Raw genomic sequence first — 21,862 nt, forward strand, 5'->3', positions numbered from 1 at the left:
GTGTGGCTATTTAGGGCCCATGAGGTGCTCTAACGAGCCCCACGGGGCCCTTCTGAGTAGAAATATGGCCATCGTTAACCCTCAGCGGTCAAATGGCGCCGCAGGGCCTCTCGGACCCGAGGGTCCCTTTGAACTCGATGGGGGAGGGGGTACGTGTCCCCTTAGACCCCTAGCTATGCCACTGTTTCATATGCATCATGTCAGGTATGTAAGGCTCGCCCCCCCCCCCCCCAACTTGAAAATCGTTCCCGGGCCCCTGATGATATCAGATGTAATGTTAACACAAATATCATGCATCTATCAATGCAAATATCAATTTGTGCTGATTTATTCAATGTAGGTATATTCTCTTAGTCACTGAATTGAGTAAGCATAGTATTTGCATGATTCACTGGGCTCATTACAGTACTAGGAGACGGACATTCTGATTATTGAGGGCCTTGAGTCAGCTGGGAATGTTTTGAGGAGGCTGGGGGTGCTTTAAGAAGGCAGGGGGTGCTGAGCTCAGGATTGGGGGTGCTTGAGCACCCACAAAGAGATATAAAGTTACGCTTATGCCGCGGGGGTCCGATCGACTCCTCCCCCTTACGTTAGCGGCTGTAGAAACGCCAACAGACGGGCGACGGTTAAAAATTGCAGCTCCTTTTGTACGACTGTACGGAACCGCTGTGAGATGGTGAGGCGAGCAGCTACGTGAAAATTGGTATCTAATCCATGTGTGCTGACGCTGTGCCTTTGACCTGGGCTAATCTTTGGACCCTGGGATGCAACAGTCACGATGGTTCCATCAATGGAGCCACTAACTCTAAAAAGATAGGTTTTCTCAGAATCCCTCATTACCCCCACCGAAAGGGCTCCATTACCCCGAAAGGGGGCATGCCCCACCATTTGCCGACCCCTGGGCTAATGCATTGGAATACCCCCTTAGAATTTGTGACGTCAGCGGAGATCTAACGATTTTTAGCTCTTTTACCAAAATGGCGGCATATTCTGCTTTGCGCGCAACAAATGCCGCACTTTCAAATAAAGTCGCTAGGAACAGCGGAGGTCCCAAAAAGTAAACAAAAGTAAAAATATCTATGAGTAAAAGTCTAATATCATGAAAACCGGTGAATATTTTTCGATGAAATTTGGTAGCTATTCGTTTTCACTCTTTCTGAACCGAGTGAAATCACTTTCATGCCAATTTATCAACTTTTTGAAGGTGGGAGGGTCCCTTTAAGAACTGCTGACGTCATAAAACCATTTTAGATAAGGGAAGAGTTTTGGATTTTGATAAGCACGTGTCGTGATCAAAAACGTCGCACGCGGTGTATTTGTGCGCCCGGTCGGAAAGCGCGTTTTTTATGTATTTCGTTCTTTTCATTTTGATAACTTCGTCCAGACCATATTGGTTAGTAATTGATCGTTATCTCCGTATAAATTGTAATCCTTATTTTGTTTTTTTCCTTTTTCATTTTCTGGCAAACGTGGGGATTCGGCCTTTGGTGATAAGCGTGCCCTACAGGAACGTGGTTTTGTTGGTAGTCGTAAAATGAAAGCGGGCGTCACACTCGTTTTTTTGCAACCGAGGAAAAGGCGCTGTACCCAGAGATGCTGTCTCAGTCTATAATCAAACCAAACCAAACCTACTTAACCTTACCTGCAACCTACAACCAATGACTTCCACTTAAGACCTATAGGCTATCTACAGTGCCTTTCCTTGGTTGCAAAAAGCGAGTGTGATGTCTGCTTTACTACCTACTCAGTTGGGCAAACTAGACCTCAGAGGGTTGTTCGGGTCCTTGCAGCATAAATCTGTGCTGCGTGCATTATACTTGGGTCACAGTGACATCAGCCACCTGGCTCCACCCAACCTCCTCCGGCACGCTGGTGCCGCTGCAGCCTATTCCACGCGTGGCGAATCGTGACGTGGGGGACTGGTGATTGTTGTTGAAATAACTGTTAAAATGCGTTCAAATGTGGTTTATGTCAATGTGCCACTGAAAAGAGTGATGATGAATCCCCTAAAAACAGCATACAAACCACTTACAGTAAGAAATATTGGATGGTAAACTTTAATCCGCGCCACTTTTGCCTCCCGCAGTCCTGCAGTTGCTATTTTCGTGCTGCTGAAGAGAGAAGTATGCTTCAGTAGGTGACGTCACACAGGTGATGATGCAGTGGTGTTGGCGGGACTAACAGGAGCCATAGCCCTCACTGCGCATGCGTGCTGCAGCATATTTCATTTTGGCTGCGCAGCTGAACAGCCCTCTGGGTCAAAATATGGGGCAACAATATTTTGCTTCTGTTGGGAGGAGCCATGACCACATATGGGCATGGAATCTATTTTTTCCATTTTGGTATACTTTTGATTTCAAATGTATAGTTACGGTTGAAAAAAAGGCCCATGATGGTGAGATTTTTGTTTCAATTGGTTAAAAAAAATGTAGTAGGCATGCAAGAACTTACCTCCAAACTAGGAAATTGTCACTTTGGCCTCGTAAATGGCAAAAAGACAGAGCCACTCTTAATCACGGAAAAGCTGTTTTGAGAAAATCGCACTGTATGTTATTTTTGTATCATGAATCACATACATATGAAATAGCATATGCATAAAATGGCAAAATGAAATTTTTAAAACCCTCAAATTTCATTGTTATAATGCAATTATATTTAGGTTTTTACCTGTTGCTTCTGTTTTTTTGTATTCTCAACATTTAAAAAATTGTGAATTGTTATCAAATGTAGTAAAGATAGGTAAATAGCAACAAGGCTAAAGGCATCTCACATCTATTGTGGTGCACAGAATGCCACTAAATGAGAATGATAGTAAAAGAAATGTTGTATTCTTGCAAGCCATTGCTGCATATCTGTTAACATTACCTGTGAATAAAAAAAATGATTAGCCAGCTGATGCGGAATCAATATTTTGATTATCTGTCCATTCATTCATTCATTCATTCATTCATTCATTCATTCATTCATTTGTTTACTGACCGTGGGTATGGGGGAGACATAAACGCAAACGGCAAACATGGCATATTGAAAACGATGCCAGCAATACAGGATAAAATACATTAAAAACAACCCTCAGGCCTCAGGCCAACTACAATCACAAGCGCTTCGGCGCGGCGCAGGCTAACCGCCCGTTGGGCCTCGGAACCATCTCGGCTCCGGGCCTAGATATTTAGTAAGCACATAACGCGCAAGCTCAGGCACAAGACATAACGCGCAATCGGCAATGGGTGATCGATGTACCGGCGGGCACACGCAGGGTAGGTCTAGGTACATGACAATGCGGCAGCTACGGCAGACTACATAAGGGCTCTAAGAACATCGAAACAGAGTTTCGGAGCATTCACGTTCATGGACATCGATAGAGCGTCGGGAAGGGAATAGGCCTCGTTAAAGCTAGAGACGTTGCGTGTCAGCCTACATTGTCGGATGACATGATCCTCGTCTTGTACGAACGGACCGCACGAACATAGGCGTAGGTCTCTCGGCGTGTGAGACCATCTCCCCGTCTCGACGCGGAGGCGGTGTGAGCCCAGCCTGAGGCGAGAGAACGCTAGCCGGTGTGGTTCGAATGTGTGCGAGTGTGAAGACGTTTTTGTTTGGTAGACAATTTGCGCATCTAGTGAGGGATTAATCGATTTGTACGCAACTGCTCTGGAGTTTATCGCACACCTGATACGCGCCTTCACCTCGGATAGAGCGGCCACGGGTGAGCTCAGGTGCGGAGAGCCCAGAAGATTCTCAATATGCTGCCCCATGGGGCAGGCATGCACGCGCGCGAGCTCGATGACCTTCTGTGCAGGGCTACCCTCAAAGTGTGTGCTGTCTTGGAGCTTCATCATAAAGTTTCGCTGCTTCTGGCCTACCCTAGCGGAGAGAGGTGGGATGGCGGTCTGGACATAAATCAGATCAGATGGGCTCTGATACCGTACCCTGACCAGATCCTTCAGCGTATGCTTGTACATCTGATCCACCAGCTTAAGGGAGCCAGTCATCCACGTCTCGCAGCTGTACAGAATGCTGGCATTAAGAGCGCTGTCCCACACGGCCTTCTTTACGGTGAACCATTCCATGGCCCTGGTGAATCAAGACACCCCAGGATCATCAAGGTCCAATTGAACAATCATGAGTGTCGCACAAGGATTCTGAGGAAGAGTAGTAACCTGAAATGTCTGCAGGTGGCTGTGGTACCATTTGCCACACTGCTCATGCCCCTCCCAGTTGATTGTCTTTTTCTCTGCCCTGTGATGTTCCAGTTACCACAGATAGAACAGTTCAATGCTCATTCTACATCCTCAGTACCTATCTGAACCTTTGCTTTCTCTTTCTTTATCTGGGTCTTCCTCATCTTCACCATCGTTATTGCTGGAGATGCCAGTGAAGGCATATTTCTGATGTAGGTTAATGCCAATGACAACAAAAAACAATCTGTGACTTGAACATTACTGTTTAAACTGGGACCAAAGGGTCTGTTATAATGCTTCATTGCTTCAAATATACCATTGGCACAGAAAATACAGTGCACAGCAGAGCTGCATAATACTCATTTTAGGCCCCAGTTGGTCTATGATCATTGTCAGGCAGCCCGACTAGCATGGTCACCCCGGTTTACGGTACCGTTTTGTTTTGGTCACCGTAGATGGACGTGGTGGGGCGGTTTTGAACGATAACAAGACGATAACTCGTTTTCCTAGAAGTTCAGCAAATTCAATTAGGTTTTAGATGACTATTTGACAATCTACCTGTGCAGATCCTCCTCTGGCCAGGTTTGGCGCTCTTTGGCAAATTTAATCAAAGCGACATTCCTACCCTATATATGGCCTTGATTCCTACTATAGTTTCATGAATTTTGGTCAACTTGAGGATTTGTGCGGCTTTATTTTTGGAATATTCATGGATGTATGTACGAATCGTGAGTTGTTATGTAGATCGGGTACCCGGCCACAGTAAGCAATTTTGCTAGTTTTCGCATCGACTGACACCGTTCGTCACCGATATGGTGGCCACGCTTTGCCGAGGGGTTTCTGCCGCAGACTGTTCTGCTCTTTTAAGTCCTATCAAAGTTTATTATGCTTCAACCAAACCAATAACTGAGAGGCTGGTGCTGAGACCGTTGCGAATCCCTTCCGCTCCAGTTTAGTCAAAATTATTACCTATTTTAGTCAAACAAACGCTGTCCCTGGAAACTCCAAATTCTGCTCTTTGCCCATTTTGGTCTTTTGCAGCGTATGGTGTCTACACCATTCGAAGTGAAGACGTGTTAAAGACACGTCAAAAGGTCATTGTCCAAAGTCCGGTCACTTTTGGTGGATGGAGCGGTAGCAAACTCAGCCAATGATTGATGTTCCGTGACAATCCGTGATCATACAAAATTTCCATTGACGGGCGGAATTGTAAGAGCAATCGCCACGCCATGTGTGGATCGCTCATGATCGTTAATACATGCATAGATGCATACAAAACATAAAAATGCAGGGCCTCGGCTAAGGAATTTTGACTGGTGGGCCACTTGGGCAGCGACATGGACTGACCCTCGTAGCCATAGCCCCCCCCCCCAATTTTCGATTTCTCCCCAGATTTCGGCCACTTTATTCTGCAAAAAAGTCAGGATGGCATTCAAAAAATGTATAAAAAAAACGGGGCTCGACCCCCCCCGACTCTTCAGAGAGAGAGAGAGAGAGAGAGAGAGAGAGAGAGAGAGAGAGAGAGAGAGAGAGAGAGAGAGAGAGAGAGAGAGAGAGAGAGAGAGAGAGAGAGAGAGAGAGAGAGAGAGAGAGAGAGAGAGAGAGAGAGAGAGAGAGAGAGAGAGAGAGAGAGAGAGAGAGAGAGAGAGAGAGAGAGAGAGAGAGAGAGAGAGAGAGAGAGAGAGAGAGAGAGAGAGAGAGAGAGAGAGAGGAGAGAGAGAGAGAGAGAGAGAGAGAGAGAGGAGAGAGAGAGAGAGAGAGGAGAGAGAGAGAGAGAGAGAGAGAGAGAGAGAGAGAGAGAGAGAGAGAGAGAGAGAGAGAGAGAGAGAGAGAGAGAGAGAGAGAGAGAGAGAGAGAGAGAGAGAGAGAGAGAGAGAGAGAGAGAGAGAGAGAGAGAGAGAGAGAGAGAGAGAGAGAGAGAGAGAGAGAGAGAGAGAGAGAGAGAGAGAGAGAGAGAGAGAGAGAGAGAGAGAGAGAGAGAGAGGAGAGAGAGAGAGAGAGAGAGAGAGAGAGAGAGAGAGAGAGAGAGAGAGAGAGAGAGAGAGAGAGAGAGAGAGAGAGAGAGAGAGAGAGGAGAGAGAGAGAGAGGAGAGAGAGAGAGAGAGAGAGAGAGAGAGAGAGAGAGAGAGAGAGAGAGAGAGAGAGAGAGAGAGAGAGAGAGAGAGGAGAGGAGAGAGAGAGAGAGAGAGAGAGAGAGAGAGAGAGAGAGAGAGAGAGAGAGAGAGAGAGAGAGAGAGAGAGAGAGAGAGAGAGGAGAGAGAGAGGAGAGAGAGAGAGAGAGAGGAGAGAGAGAGAGAGAGAGAGAGAGAGAGAGAGAGAGAGAGAGAGAGAGAGAGAGGAGAGAGAGAGAGAGAGAGAGAGAGAGAGAGAGAGAGAGAGAGAGAGAGAGAGAGGAGAGAGAGGAGAGAGAGAGAGAGAGAGAGAGAGAGAGAGAGAGAGAGAGAGAGAGAGAGAGAGAGAGAGAGAGAGAGAGAGAGAGAGAGAGAGAGAGAGAGAGAGAGAGAGAGAGAGAGGGACCCACAACCCTCTCAGTGGTGATACTCCCGCGGTGCACATAAAATCGCACAAGCGTCGTAGACTATATATTCCGTGACACAAGTATGCACACAATATTGACGCAGATTATAAAACTTTGGACGATAATTTACGGCCGTGAGTGGATCGCTCGCCGACTAGTCGGAGATTCGGAAGCGGTCGGATGGGATCGGGCGTTGTTGGGTGGATCGGGAGGAATTATGAACAGCACGAGTGCAACTTTATATATAAAATGGGTTGTAGCAGGAACCCCAAAAGGGGGTTGTAGCAGCAACCCCAACATCTCTGAAAATGATCATTAAGCCTATTGGTGTCGCATGGAAAATAATTGACTCAAAAGGCCAAGTGCACTGCGCAACCCTGATATTTTCTTTAAAAAAAAAAAAAAACTAAGTTATGTACACGTTCGCTTCTGGTGAACAGTGTCCCAAACTTCAGATTTCTCTTGGGTGTCTGAGTGGAAAAATCGAGCCACCCAAAATGCGAGAGTGGAAAATTATCCATTCTTATTCTTGAGTGTCATCTTCAGCCCAAATGAGAAATTTTTTGGAACGCTGACTGTGAACGGTTCGAAATTCGTCCAACTGGTCAGATGTGTGACTGCAAGCATCATACCGGTCGTGAAGACGCATAATATCGCTTGCAGACTTCAATCGGCTGGAAGTCGCCGACACTACCTCTAGTTTGACTCTGGCTTATATCGTGTCTATCGGCGAGCCGTCTGAGATCGCTCGCAGGCTTATCCCCGACCGTCTGAACTGGTCTGTTCTTTATTCGTAGTTTTTCTTGTAACCGAATGGTCTGCGGCAGATGCTTATGTGACTGCAACCACTCGATCGATCGGAAAGCTTGCAAGAACTCTCGCAGACCTCGATCGGCTGGAAGCCGCCGACACTATCTGTAATTGACAGAGGCAGGTCCGTCTTTCGCGATTATTGCATAAAATTTAAAGCCTCGGTCACACTTCACCGGATTGGACCAACGGACGAGAAACGGACGAGAACTGTCAGCGTCCGGTGATGTCCGTTTGTGTCCGTTGGACGTCCGTTTGTCATCCGTTAATATCCGTTCCATGTCCGGTGGTGTCCGGTTGAGCACACCGGACACCACCGGACATGGAACGGATATGAACGGATGAGAAACGGACGTCCAACGGAAACGAACGGACATCCCCCGGACATCACCGGACGCCGTCCGTTTCTCGTCCATTGGTCCAATCCGGTGAAGTGTGACCGAGGCTTAGTCCACTTAGTCCACTATAGTTCACTTTTTACCCCAAGAGGATATTGCAAACAATCGGTTGAATTTTTTCACAAGAATATGTTTCACCGATGGCTACTTTACAGCCTGAAAATGTACGATAAGATCTGCTAATTCAATTTGAAATGTGAAAAATGTGGAAACTTAGATTTTTCGGAAAATTACTGGTGGGCCAAATCTTTGAGGCTGGTGGGCCATTTCGGGTCACTGGTGGGCCATTTGGCCCACCAGTTAACATGTTAGCCGAGGCCCTGTAAAAATGTATGTTCGCGTAATTACTTTCCGGTTCCCTGTAAGTTCTCCGCTACCTGGAATTCCGCGATCGGATGGTATGGGTCGAACAAGCGTTGCATAGCGCGGGCTCGAACTCTGTTAATCCATCCATTCATGATACATTAGAACTAGATTTTTATGAAATGATACAATAGTACATAAAAAATCAAAACATTGTACTGATTACTGAGTACTGACGATATGCTTTTACACTTGTTTTCAGAAGGCCATTGTTCTCGGACATCTGCTGGCATGGAGCAAAAAGGACGAAAAGGCAGAGGCTTTTTCGGCTGCCTAGTAGTATATGAAGTAGATGAAAGTCACACAGAGGTAAGATCTACACACCGAACCAGTGCGTTTTTTATGCAGAGTGTAATCAGTAAACTTTCTAAGTACACCATTACTTGCAGTCCATTGATTTGTGAGTTTTTGTCTTAACCCTATTCCTGGCGGGCTCCGCCGGGACAAGAAACTGGCGGGGGGGGGGGGCGATTCGGCCCCCCTTCAGATATCAAAAACTACACATCGCAGCGACAAACGGCAAACGGCGTATGATAGGTCGTTTAAAGATCTACAACGTTTACGTAAAACATTTTCAGGTCAGGTCATTATTGAGGTCACCAGAGGTCATCAACAATAAAATATTTTGGAATTAGTTACCTATATGACTAAAACTAAGAAAAAAAAACTTTCTAAGTACACCATTACTTGCAGTCCATTGATTTGTGAGTTTTTGTCTTAACCCTATTCCTGGCGGGCTCCGCCGGGACAAGAAACTGGCGGGGGGCCGATTCGGCCCCCCCCCCCCCCTTCAGATCTCAAAACTACACATCGCAGCGACAAACGGCAAACGGCGTATGATAGGTCGTTTAAAGATCTACAACGTTTACGTAAAACATTTTCAGGTCAGGTCATTATTGAGGTCACCAGAGGTCATCAACAATAAAATATTTTGTAATTAGTTACCTATATGACTTTAAAACTAAGAAACATAGAGACATAAAACCAATACATTGTTTTCCTCTCGCCGAGGCGATGCGAAATAAGTATGTGATGATGTTCACAGGTCAATTTGAAATTTGACCTGAGGTCAAGGTCAGGTCATTCATCAATGAGGTTGTGGGTTATGGTCATGCTGCATACCAAACGACGCGCCTTGACCAGGCGAGCAGTTTGGTACCACTTACAAGTCTTTAGCACCATCATGTCGTGATTTATTGACAGAAAAAAAAAAAACGATTTTTGACGTCACATGACCTCAGATGACCTTTGCCGGTGCCCCTGTCAATTAGCGGCACCAGGATCATCACCGATGAGATAATCTTCCATAATACTGAAAGAATTGGGTGGTTTTGACTCGTTTACACGAAGCAGGAGGTGTTTCAATAGGTATTTTCCCATAGGCTTGCAATGTAAAGGTCACGAGTCTGGCCTGACCTCAGGTCACAGATATGAAACTTCTGAGATATACAAATTGCACATACTGGTACCCTTACTAAAACCTGAAGAGAAGAAATTGATCGGTCAAAAACTCTAGCTCTGGCGTGATTGCAAACTTTTCTGAGGTGGGGTCACCAAACCGCCTCTGGTGACCTGACCTGACCTGACCCGGCAACTTTTTTTGTCAAAATGTGCGCAATGAATGTTCAGAAAAAGTCACCGAGTATGAGCTTTCAGTCTTGCGGCGTTTGGCAATGGCACAAGAAAAACCTGAAGGGGGGGGGGGGGCTTAAAGGCCCCCCCCCGCCAGGAATAGGGTTAACTCGGCTTCCTTTTATTGCCAGTTGTGTGTTGTTTGTGTTGTCTTAAAGGGTATTTTGCTAACATGATGATTTGATGCAGCAGATTTGTGGCAGTTTGTTAAACACTAATATTCACTTTCAGGACATAATCAGGGAAGAAGTGAGCAAACATGGAAAAGTTCTATATGTGGGCATTAACATGAACAAGTCTCAGCAAAAAATGGCCTTTGTCAATATGGAAACGAAACGGTAAGTGTCTCAGCTGGCCATGGGTAGTAATTGGGTACCATATGAAGTTTAAGTCAGATGCAGATCGCAGATCCATATGAATCTTGTATGGTTTGCTGCTTTCGGCTTCCAAGGGCAAGGGGTCAGTTATTGTACGAACCAGTATAACTGAGGCTGGGTTGTTGTAATCCTCTCCTTGGATAAAAACCTTTGCAGCTTAAATTGGAGCAGGCTGCTGTTACCGTTGGCGGTAGACGTTTCCCCGTGATCAAATCATCATATTGCCTTAGTGAGACAAGCTGCAGCGTATGTGTGCTCTGTGTAACTCCACGCCACCCTTTTGATGTCGCCTTTCTCGCGTGACCCACCTGGGCATGTTTCAGTGACTGCGCGGCCGTCATTGTGGCCCTTCACCAGCAGCCGCCCTACAACTGGACCATCCGCCTTAACCAGCCGGCGGAGGTGCGCGAGCACAGACGGCTCGCCAGACAGGACAGGACACATGAGGTGAGTGCCGGCTCGGCGCTACGCAAGTGGCATTGCGTACCGCACTGGCTCGCGGCAGCGGGACCTGCTAGACATACAGTGCGAAATGTTAGTCTGATCTAACTGGCGCTTGCGTTTAGTATTTGAATTTTGTACCTAACCAACACGAATTGTAGCTCTCTTTCTCCGTGTACGATGCTCGGTTCACAATTCACATGCTTGTTTTCCGTCTCGTTGCGACTTTTTTTTCCGAATAGTGCCTTAAATTGCGGTGGGTGAAGTGTCAGTCTCAGCGGTGCCCACCACGATAATATGTGATGTGAGCCACGTCGTTTTGTTTCAGGCATCGCCCGAAATCCAGGCCAAGGTCACGGAATTCGACCAGTATGAGTCAGACATCAACGACCTAATGTGAGTGCTAAATTTAGCTACCTGATCTGCCATGTTTTTTTACATGTTCAATGCTCGTTAACACGTTTCTCCTTGGGAAGTTGGAGATTTTGGGCATTGTTTGGTTTTATTTACCAGTTGCCCAAGCGTTGTTTCGTTGGAGATAATCTGCTAGCAATGAGCCAAAATCCACAAAGGTGTTCCTTCGTCACCCTTGTCTGTTCCTTTTTTCTAACCACTAGTGTAAGCTATGAAGGCTAGGATGTCACGTAACGATGAAAATTTCCACATCCCATGTAATTTTCGTGGAACCTACGACATATAACACAAGAGCGTAGGTAAAACTAGGTAAAAACAAAATGGTAACGGTTAATGGTCAGCATGTATTCCAAAGACAAGTGCCAGTGTTTAGAGTTTGCCGATTAAAGGGACTATCCCACCTTCTAAAATGTTGTTAAAACCAGTTAAATTGTGCCCGACTTTATAGATTGGATGACCAGGAACACGGTTCTGGCATTTATTTTTCATTAAACATCTTAGGCTTCCCATATTCCAAACACAAACTTTCAAATATGTGACGTCACAGCCCAAAATTACCTCCTTCCCCAGGCCACATTACTGTCATAAAGCTAATTCTTTTTACTCTGTGGGCACCACAACAAAGTTCAGACCAAGTTTTAAGCGATTTTTCAACGAACAAACCCATTTAAATCAGAATGACTAAACGAGGTGACGTCACACTAACGGTCGCTCCATGTTGAAGATAGGGCCTTGTACAGTCTGTCTTAAAAGTACCGCGCAAAGTGACGGTGGATCCATCAAGCCTGACCGAGAAAGGGTCTGCTTTAATTTGAAAGTCACCGACCAATTGACCTAGGGAATGGACGAGGATGTTAACTGCTTCGGTGGCCCAAATTTAGCAGGCCCTTCCTCAATCAGGCTCGATGGATCCACCGTCACTTTGCGCGGTACTTTTAAGACAGACTGTACAAGGCCCATTTTCAAATGAAGGGAACGAATTTCTTCAACACCAAGAGGCCGCGGGGGTTGCAACCTAGATAGATAGTGGTTTCTGAACCTCGCCGCAAACTTGGCTATCTCAACTCAAACCCCATGTTAAAGGTGGGATAGTCCCTTTAAAGGGACCCTCCCACCTTAACATTAGTTTTGAGTTGAGATAGCCAAAATGGGGTCCCTGGCTCACAATTACCGGTTTCGGCACTCACAACATCGAGAAATGCCTTAAATCGGAAATATTGAATTTCAAAATTGCAGCATTTGGATTCAGAGGGGCTAATGCTTAGGAATACCCCTCTGAATGTGTGACGTCAGCGCAGATATCTAACGATTTTTAAATGTTTGACTAAAACGTTTTGTAGCACGCGGTGGCATATGCTATGTGCGCGCAACATCTGCCGCAAACGCCGCACTTCTAAAATAAAGTCGCTAGAAACAGCGGAGATCCCAAAAAAGTAAACAAAAGTCAAAGTCAAATATCTTGAAAACCGGTGAATATTTTTCGGTGAAATTTGGTAGATATTCGTTTTCGCTATTTCTGAACCGAGCGACATCACTTTCATGCCAACTCATAAACTTTTTTGAAGGTGGGAGGGTCCCTTTAAATCGACTCTCACTTGCATACTGATGTAACATGGCCCCACGAGGGGAAATCCATGTTTTGTGATGTGTGCTAATAAGATATTCTCGGATACATTCATCCATAGTACGATGATTTTTGTTATCCGAGGATCTTAAACCTAGTGTAATGACCTAACCTGGATCATATTGACCTGACCTGACCGTTGTTTCGGCAGCCGGCAGATGTCTGACTCTCTGCAGGTCTCCGGGGAGCGGCCCGGTGCCGTGGGCGGTGCTACCTTCGGTGCCACTGCCGGTGCCGCTGACGGCGTCAACGGTGGCATTGGGGCACACGCCACCGCGGCGTCCAGGAGTCGGCCGGTGGCGCCGCGACCGGTCAGAAGCGCGGTACCCAGTGCACAGAGCCAGACCCAGACCCAGGTACGAACGGAGGCCACCGTAATGCGCTCTCTGACCGGAGATAGGCGATGCTGGCAATGTACGAGAATGCCGTCTCTTTGTTGACTGAGAGTCCACCTAGAACGTTATGTACCTTCTCGCCGCCCATTAGTTTCTTAACTCGTAATATTGCTTCTATCTGGTTAGCATATGCTACAAACCTCTCTAACGCTTGATTGACTTCGTTTTGTGTGGACGGTTGTATAGCGATCAATCATTTACGTTGCGTAAAAAATGACCGAAATAAAGAAGTCTCGCTTTCACACATTGGCTCATCAACTATTGTCTCTGTTGCATTCAGCCTTTTTGATGTCCTTCCGTATTTTGCGACTTTTTGTATCCCATGACCTTCCATCTGTTCTCACGCTGTGTGTTGTGTCTGTGTATCCGTTGTGATTTTCTGTGTGGCGCGACTGTCCGCCTGTCGGGGGACCTCCAGTCTACTTCATCCACGCCTGTTACCCGGCCTGTATAGCTAACACCGGGCACCCCCTGGTTCCCCCAGATCCAACCGCAGGACGGCGTGGTGTACGAAGCTCGGCTGCAGGGACGCGCCAAGCGGCCCTGCTCTGTATGCGGTACACCCACAGTCGGTCACTGCAAACGCTGCAAGACACGCTACTGCTCGCGCGACTGTCAGCTCTCCGACTGGGACTTGCACAGCCTCGACTGCCGGTGGGTGCGGAATAGGGGGCGCAGTGTAGCTGATAGGACGCTGCGAATTAAATGTTGTAGTTTTGACTGTGCTAATAATTTGCGGCACTGACGTTCGTTGTTCATCGTAGCTGTAGTTACACGAGAAGAGCAGCATGCGCGCATTTTCGTGATTTGATTAACAACCACATTCCGTGGTTGAGGTAGCTGCCGCCGAACTTGTCTTACCTTATCTAGTATTGTCTTGAAGCCGGATGAAGCCTTATTAATTAAGTTGAAAAGTCCATGTGATTTGCATTCAGCTTTAACCGCGTGTTGACTCTGATCTGTCCTGTCGTCTCCAGTGAGCCGGAGCCGCCGTCCTTTGTGACGGCCGCCGGAGACGGACCGGCTGTGAGGGGTCCCCCGGCCCGGCCGTCGGACGGTTACCAGTCGGAGATGGAGTTCGGCGGCCCCAGTCCGCGCGGGCGCGGCGCGCAGCGCGGCCGCAGCTACCGCGGCGGCGGCGACGCCGACCGCTACTGCGAGACGGATGTCGACGACGGGTCGCCGCGGCAGGGCGCCGGGCGGCGCGGCCGCCGACAGGGCCGCTCGCCGACTCAGAGCAGCGTGGCGTCCGCCATCCGGCCCCTGGAGGCGCCCGCCCAGCCGGTGCTCTCCCACCTGGTCAGACAGTCGGTGCAGCAGGGCGCCGTACCGCGCACGCCTCCCCGCGGTCCGAGCGGGCGGGACTCGCTGCTCGGCTCGCCGCCCGGCTCGGTAGCGGGCGCCGGTCCGGCCCGGTCGCTGCTGGGCTCGCCGCCCGCCTCAGTAGCCGGCGGTCAGAGGAAGCCGCTGCTTACATCGCCGCCGGGATCAGTCACGGGTGGAGGTCAGGGCAGCTCGCTGCTGGGAGCGCCGCCGGCTGCGATGAAGGGGGCTCTCCGGGCCAGGTCGCCGGCTGCGGCACAGGCGTTGTCGCCGCCGGCCGCCCCAGCCGCTCCCGCCGCCCCGCCTACTCCCGTGTACGCAGTGACGCTGGAACCCGGAAGTACGCATGAGGTGAGCAGCTGTTGGTGCTTGGCTTTCGCGTGGATCACTGGCGTTGGGGGGTCTGAGTAGGGCCGCAACCTGATGGTCAGATTTGACTTGTCCAGGGCGTTCCGCCAATAACGTGCTCTTTCAACCTAGCTCATCATTTAAACTTCAAATGTTAAAGGCAAAAGTTAACAAAAAATGTGATGCATTGTTTCTTCGAGTCTTTCATAAACGTAAAATATCCGGATATAGGTCGCTTTCGCCATGCCCGCACTACCACCATGACCTTGTGTCATCTGTCCTCCCTCCCGCGTGCCTGAGTGAGCTGACCTGGACCATCTCTCTCCTCCTTCAGATGGTGGTAGCTCTGGTGGGCGACCCATCGACCGTATACCTGCGACTGCAGAGCAAACTGGCCGATACTGACCGCATGGAACTGGAGCTGCAGAGCGCGGCAGAATCGGGCCGCGGACAGCCGCCGCCTGCCGTGGGACACCTCTGCTGCGGGCGCTTCGAGAACGCCTGGTCAGTGGAACGGAGCTCTGCTGAGGGGTAGTGCGATGGCGCGGCTGGTAGAGGCGGGCCGGAATGTGTGGTACCGTTGAGATGATGGTTTATTCAGTAGTTCTGTGCCATCTGTCGTTAGTGTGGTATAGTGACTGGCAAAACTGGTGTCTCCGCGCTGTTGTCGGCCGCCACTGGTTCCCCGGTCCGTATCTGACGGTGTGCCGCGGCTCCCCGGCAGGTATCGCGGCGAGGTGGTCTCGTGCTCCGGCGGGCAGTACCAGATCCATTTCGTCGACTGGGGCAACACGGAGCGTCTGTCTGCCAGTGAGGTTCTGCCGCTGCCGGCTCGGTTCGCCGGCTGGCCGCGCCAGGCAGTACGCGCCCGGCTGGACTGGCAGCCGGCCGGCGGCGACCAGTGGAGCGCCGCGCAGAGCGCCGCCGCCGCCAAACTCCTGCAGCGGATGGTGGTGGTGCGCGTCACCGGCCGACGCCAGGGAGAAGTGACTGTGTCGCTGACCGACCCGGAGGGACGCAACCTGCTCTCACCGCCTGCTCAGCCCGCCACTGCTGCTGCGGCTCCTGCTGCGGCTCCTGCTCCGCCAGCCGCACCGGCCCCAGCTCCGGCACCCGCTCCGGCACCTGTTCCTACTCCTGCCCCGGCCCCGGCCGCGAGGTCCGCCGCGCCCGTCCCGGTGGCTGCGCGCGCGTCGGGCTCGATGTCTCTGGCCGACCGTCTGCCGGATAACCTGACTCCGATGCTGAATGGCGACCCGCTCGAGCTGGGCCCCTCCGTCCCGCTGGAGCACCCGCAGGAGATGGCTCTGGTGCTGCTCGACGAGGAATATCTCAATCTGGATAACGATCTCAGAAACCTGCCCGCCGAGCCCACCACCAGGTCAGTTGGTGTGATCTCTGTATAATTGTTACCCTTGATACCATCAGCTGAAACCCATCGTATCATATCAACCAATGAGCTTTGATGCATAACAAATAAACCCAACGTAATTAACCAGTCAGTGGATGTGATTTACATTCACATCCACCTGTACATGACTAGTAATTGAAGAATTTCATACCCTCTCACCTCCACCCTATGTGTGACGGTACGGTGGGCACTCGGGGTCTGACCACGTGCCTCTGGTCACTCCAGCGCGAAGACCGGTGACTTGGTGGTGGCTGGTGACGCCGACACACCCCAGCGTGCCCTGGTCTGCGGCACAGGACCCAACGGATACCGGTAAGACCTGCTAGAGCTGATGTGAGTCAGCCTCTCAATTTATCTGGATCGCCATAGATCGATCTTGCTGATTAGAAATTACCCGCGCTTTCCACTTCGGCCGTTAGAAGTTGTTTATGTTAATGCGACCTTTCTGGTGTAATAGGGTATCGTTCGAGGACTTCGACCTTCGTGCAAATCTTGGACCTGTTTTTATCTCGACAACGTATTTTCATGTGCCAGTTGTTTACTCCGCGCGTTCTCGACTTGTCCAGTTGGTGTTTGCGATGGTAATCTGTCGATGTTCCGTTATCCCTAGCTTGTACTTTGCTCTGGCGTTCGCCGCATGCCCAGCTTTTCACCCGTCCCCTTGTTCCCTTGAACATCCCCTTGTTCCTTTCTCTTCCAAAATACTATTCCCAGCCCGTTTGCATGCCCATTGCCCATTCATCCATCCGTCCAACCTGTCATTGCGGACGCTCGCTAGAACCGAGTCGCCCGTCACACTGACCCTGGGTATGTGATCCCACAGACTGTTGTTTGTCGACGAGGGCTCCGTGCTGGTGTCGAAGGGTCCGGTGCGCCCGCTGCCGGCCGCCTGGACGGTCGACAAGTTCCGTCCTCTGGCACTGTATGTGCGCCTGGCCGACTCGGCGCCGGCCGGTACGCGCGAGGCGCTGCTCAGTGAGGAGAACCGGATCGCGGTGAAGGTGCAGCCGCCGGCGCGTGGCGGCGACCTGGTCGTGGGTCACGCCACGACCGTCACCGGCGTGTCGGTGGCCGTGACGGTCGGCTCGTGCCGCGCCCTGCTGGGACAGCTGGGCGGCGCCGCCCCCGCCCCCGCCCCGGCCCCGGAACAGGTGAGCGGCCGTACGGTACCAGAGCGGCCTCTGGTGTGTTGAGATTTGAGACATTGACAGTTATTGTAGCTCCGATGACATCTGCCATTCGTGCAAGAAAAACTCGTCATTTATTAGTTTGTGTGCACTTGATCTTCTTTGGCTATTATGTATCGGCCAGCGAAAAAATAAATTTGGCAAATTGTTACCTTTCCAGTCAACTAAAGACATAGGTATTCCTGTCTGTTATCTACCACTAATCTTGTCTGGTTGATGACAGGCGGCAGCCAGCCGAAGTCTGTTGACTGCTAACTGACCCGTGTGTGTATGCGCACAGCCTGCCGCGGGCCCGGTGACGGTGCAGTACGCCCGTCTCGAGTCGGGCCGCCAGCACGTGGTGCTGCCCTGCTCCATGGAGCACCCCCAGCGCGTGTCGGCCCAGCTACAGGACACACTCCACTACCGGCCCTACCTGCAGATGGCCGATCGGCTCAAGGACGTCTGCGGCAACGGTAGGGACTCGGTTGACCGTGGCGCAGAGAGGAAGGGTGATTCGGGGCTGGCTGAGGTATTAATGCACACTTGAAAAAGTTACGTCATAAGAGCTGTTACGCCAATGAAGATCAGGTATCATTAGGTCATAAGATAGTTGGCTGGAATTCGTGAATTTGATTCACTGGTGAACTAAGTTCTTTACTGTGTTCGTTTGTCCTGACATCCACCGCCGTTTGTCCCTCTCGATGACCGTGTAACCGGCTGCGGGCAGGCTGCGCGCCGCGTCTGGTGCCCCCGGTCGGCAGTCTGGTCGGCTTGTTCTGTGACGCCGTCGGCTCGCCGGCGGCGTGGCGGCGCGCCCTGGTGCTGGAGAGCCACGGCGAGCAGCTGCGGCTGCGGCTGGTCGACTGGGCCGTCACCGTGCCGGCACAGCTGGCCGACGTGCGACCGCTGGACGCCTCGTTTGCCCAGGTGAGCGAGAGGGAGGGGTGGGTGGAGATGTCGGTGCTCTTCAGGGTTACCGCCGCATTGGGTCGGTGATTGCGTCTACAGTGAGCTGGGAGGTGGTTACTTGGAGGAGAGACAGTGGTGCAGCAGCTGCGATTACTCAGTCGTTACAGAGGGTTAATTTAGACGGGAGAGGAGTTACCTACCGGGACTACATGCGGCCATGCCACTCACGGAGTAAATTTTCCAACCTTTGACAGCTGCAGAAAGCCCGATGCGCACTTTGTTTCTTAATTGGTCTTTCAGTTACCCGCCCTTCTGAGTACTTATTCTGTCCTACCTCTCTTTCCACACACCACTCACCGCTTACCGCTATCTTACATGTTATTGAAGTCAAACTTCGTCCTCAGTGACCCCTTCGTCCCATGATATTCGTCATCATTCGCGCCACCCTAGACCAATTCACGTCAGAATCTAATGTCGTTATCTGTTTGCAGGAGAAAGCCATCGGCGTTGAGTTCGGACTGGACGGAATCGCTGCGGACGCGTGCCCGGAGAGTGAACTGGGCTTCTATCGTAACAAGCTGGTCAACCTTCAGTACTTGCTAGAGCTGGTGAGTTTTCTAGTCGTGTCTCTATGCTGTACTCGCAGCTCAAGAGACGCTCGTAATGACATTTCCCTTGGTCCGTCCCCCCCCCATTTTTCATGATAAGGCGTTATAGCTACAGTGTTGCTTGTAGGCAGACTTGTAGGCTGTCATATTTTCGTAATGTTATAGGTGACTTTCACATAAGCTGGTGCTGGCTTGATGCGACCGTTCTCAGTTATTCAGACAGTGAGGCTTGTGGGGTGTAATTCCTTTTTGCTCTGCGCCTGTGTTATTACGGCGTATCATTCTACATACACTGGGCTACTTTATTTGAACATACTGAACGGTCTCTTTTTCCTCCTCAGAAAGGAGAGAAGAATGGGGTGCCTCAGGCGACGCTGAATCTGCTCAGCGAACAGAGGAGCTTCTGCTTCAACGAAAAGATGCTGAGCCGACTGGCCACTGCTGCCGCTGGCGCGACTGTTGTTGCTAGTCCGACTCCTGCCCCTGCTCGTGCGCCCGCCCCTGCCGCTGCCCCAGTTCCTACCCCTGCCCCTGCCCCTGCCCCTGCTCCGGCCCCAGCGGCCTCCTCGGCCACTCCGCCGGCCCTGCTGATCACCGATCTGCCCAAGCTGAATCTGAAGCCGGGTTCCACCATTCCCGTGAGTATACGCCGACATTGCAGTAAACGGATGGAAAATGGCTGTATTTTGGTGTACACAGAACTAGTCATAACAGATGCTTTAATAAACTCTGGATGACAAACAAAATTGAAACAAATTAGGAAACACTTGACTTCGTCTTGTAACAGGCACTGGTTTTGACGGCAGACTGACGGTCTATCCTTTTCGCCAGTTCTTCGTGACGGAGGTGCTGAGCGCGGCGAACGTGTACGGCACGCCGCTGACGGATGAGGCTGTGACGGCCACCTCGGAGCTGGAGGCGCTGTTGCCGGAGCTGGGTGGACGCGCGCCGCCGCTAGCGCACCCGCAGACCGAGCAGCTGCTGCTGGCGCCCGACGCCGAGACGGACGGTACGAGGGAGGAAGGGAGGGAAGGGTGAAAGAATGAATGAATGAATCAATGAATGAATGAATCAATGAATCAATGAATGTATGAATGATTGAATGAATGAAGGAACGAAGGAATGAACGAGTGAATTGAATGAAATAATAAATATAAGTGATATCAGTAGGACGTGAGTGAGTGAGTGAGTGAGTGAAAGGAGAGCAATAGGGAAGGCACCGGTTACCCGTGTGTCCCTCTGCGAAATCCACTGTATGATTGACGACAGTAGTTTGACTTGTAGACCTCATGCGCTGTAACGCCGTGTCGCCGGCAGGCTGGTCACGCGGCACACTGCTGGCGGTCGATGCTGGCAACGCCTCTGTGTGGCTGCTGGACCACGGACGCCTGGTGGAGGTGCCCGCCACGGGTCTGCGCATGCTGCACCCTGACCTGGCGCGCTACCCGGCCTGCGCCGTCGAGCTCTGTCTGGCAGGTCAGTGGCGGCGGACGCAGAGCAGGGAGCCCGGCTGACCGGATACCCTGCGGGCTCCTGCAGTGGGGGTGCTGTGTGTGTGATGTGAATTACTAGCGGCGGCCTCTTTTGCCAGCTACACTGCCAGACTGCCAGAGTCTGTAGTCTGGGTAGTGGGTACGATTAATGGTGAACCCGAAAGTCTGGCGGTCCATCCGCCGAGGACTTGGCTGTTTCTCATAGCGGGTACACTAAAAGCCGGCGTACCGGCAGTATATTCTGACTTCCTCACTGGATCGCTATATCAATGACATATTCTTTTACCACACAATTCTCTGATTGTCTGTGCGATCAACTTACTTTGATTTGTCATGGGGTATCAATCGCGCCAGGCTGTCTGGGCGATGGACGTGTTCTGAACCCGATCCATTAATTGTCGCCAGGTTACGACAGTCTCAGCGAAGCGAACGCCGAGTTCGTTCAGAAGAAGCTGATACAGGCGACTGAAGTGCCGCTCGAGGTGGAGATCATCGGCCCCACGGACGAGGGGTTCTCGGCGCGCGCCCCGGCCATTGACGGTGCCCTGCGTGATGCCGGCGTGGCCCTGTAGGCAGCGGGCGGTAACCACATTCCTACCTCCCGCCGGGCGGTGGACACCAGTGAGCTGAGGTGGACGGACCGTGTGTGCGGGTGGACGTGTGCCATGGAGTGGACAAACTCGGTACGGCTGTGGAGGTCAAACTTGTATTATGTGCCAGATGTTCTGTTTCGGGCGCGGATGGCCTGCCTCTTGGAGGGGAGAGATTAAGCCTTTCTGTTCAGCCTAGAGTCGGTTGTCATTCGATCTACCGTATGTTTTCCTTGGAGCTGTGGAGCCGTTTGGAGCGGCGCGGTGCTGCGTACAAAGTTTGGACGGTGGTGCGAAGCTGGCTGCGTCGCCGACGCTCTTACCAATACGCGACTCGGCATGATGGCCGTGCTTCAATACATGCTGACTCGTTTTCGTATATTGTGTTGGACGCACGCTGCAGGGATTTCCCGTGGTGAACGCATTGATGCTTTGAGGTTCTTGGAGTAATGGTTGTTGCAGCTGGAGCCATTTCTTTTAGCACATGCCGCGTGAATGATCAAATGTTTTTTTTTTTGCCTTATGTAACACGTAAATGGTTATAAGCTTCTTTCCTTATGTAACAATAGACGCGTTTACATAGGGTTTGTTGCAAGCTTATATCTTCGTCCCTGGTGTTGCAAAAGATGCCAATGGTGCTGAACAATTTACAAAATGATCCCCTCTAAATATTTGAAGACCACTGCATCGAAATTATCGCCAAATTAACGAGCTAGAGCCTCGTCAAAAATGCTATGTAAGCCGGGTTAATCAGGAGCACGAGATGTGACAAAGGGAATCAGCTGAATTTCACTTGGCCTTGGGCGTATCAGCTGTTTCGCTGGACACTAGCTGGAGCTGGTCCATATGAATTGGCGC

At 50.7% G+C, this 21,862-nt stretch overlaps 1 protein-coding gene across 2 annotated transcripts; it reads left to right on the forward strand.

Moving 5' to 3' along the window:
- Nucleotides 1-1,277: 1,277 nt before the first annotated feature.
- Nucleotides 1,278-21,383, forward strand: LOC122381889. Of its 2 annotated transcripts, none has more exons than XM_043366644.1 (19): nt 1,278-1,393; nt 8,473-8,579; nt 10,134-10,240; nt 10,603-10,726; nt 11,049-11,116; nt 12,910-13,114; nt 13,638-13,807; nt 14,131-14,827; nt 15,159-15,328; nt 15,549-16,205; nt 16,461-16,547; nt 17,059-17,386; nt 17,703-17,877; nt 18,132-18,331; nt 18,805-18,921; nt 19,263-19,559; nt 19,753-19,930; nt 20,239-20,397; nt 20,820-21,383. In XM_043366644.1, exons 2-19 carry the CDS (start codon nt 8,502-8,504, stop codon nt 20,984-20,986), a joined length of 3,984 nt encoding a protein of 1,327 aa, XP_043222579.1. In that variant the 5' UTR covers nt 1,278-1,393; nt 8,473-8,501; the 3' UTR covers nt 20,987-21,383. The 2 variants fall into 2 exon arrangements, with proteins under 2 accessions (XP_043222579.1, XP_043222580.1); XM_043366645.1 differs by lacking the exon at nt 1,278-1,393 and adding an exon at nt 1,400-1,425.
- The last annotated feature ends 479 nt before the right edge of the window (nt 21,384-21,862 follow it).

This window comes from Amphibalanus amphitrite, unplaced genomic scaffold (assembly GCF_019059575.1).
Source record: "Amphibalanus amphitrite isolate SeventyFive unplaced genomic scaffold, NRLGWU_Aamphi_draft 000129F_arrow, whole genome shotgun sequence".
Lineage (NCBI taxonomy): Eukaryota > Metazoa > Arthropoda > Thecostraca > Balanomorpha > Balanidae > Amphibalanus > Amphibalanus amphitrite.

Coding starts and splice junctions, on each gene's coding strand:
- LOC122381889 (XM_043366644.1), top strand. CDS start 8,502: ATGGAGCAAAAAGGACGAAAAGGCAGAGGCTTTTTCGGCTGCCTAGTA. Junction 16,206..16,460: donor CCCGCCGAGCCCACCACCAG/GTCAGTTGGTGT, acceptor TGGTCACTCCAG/CGCGAAGACCGGTGACTTGG. Junction 19,931..20,238: donor GCCCGACGCCGAGACGGACG/GTACGAGGGAGG, acceptor TGTCGCCGGCAG/GCTGGTCACGCGGCACACTG.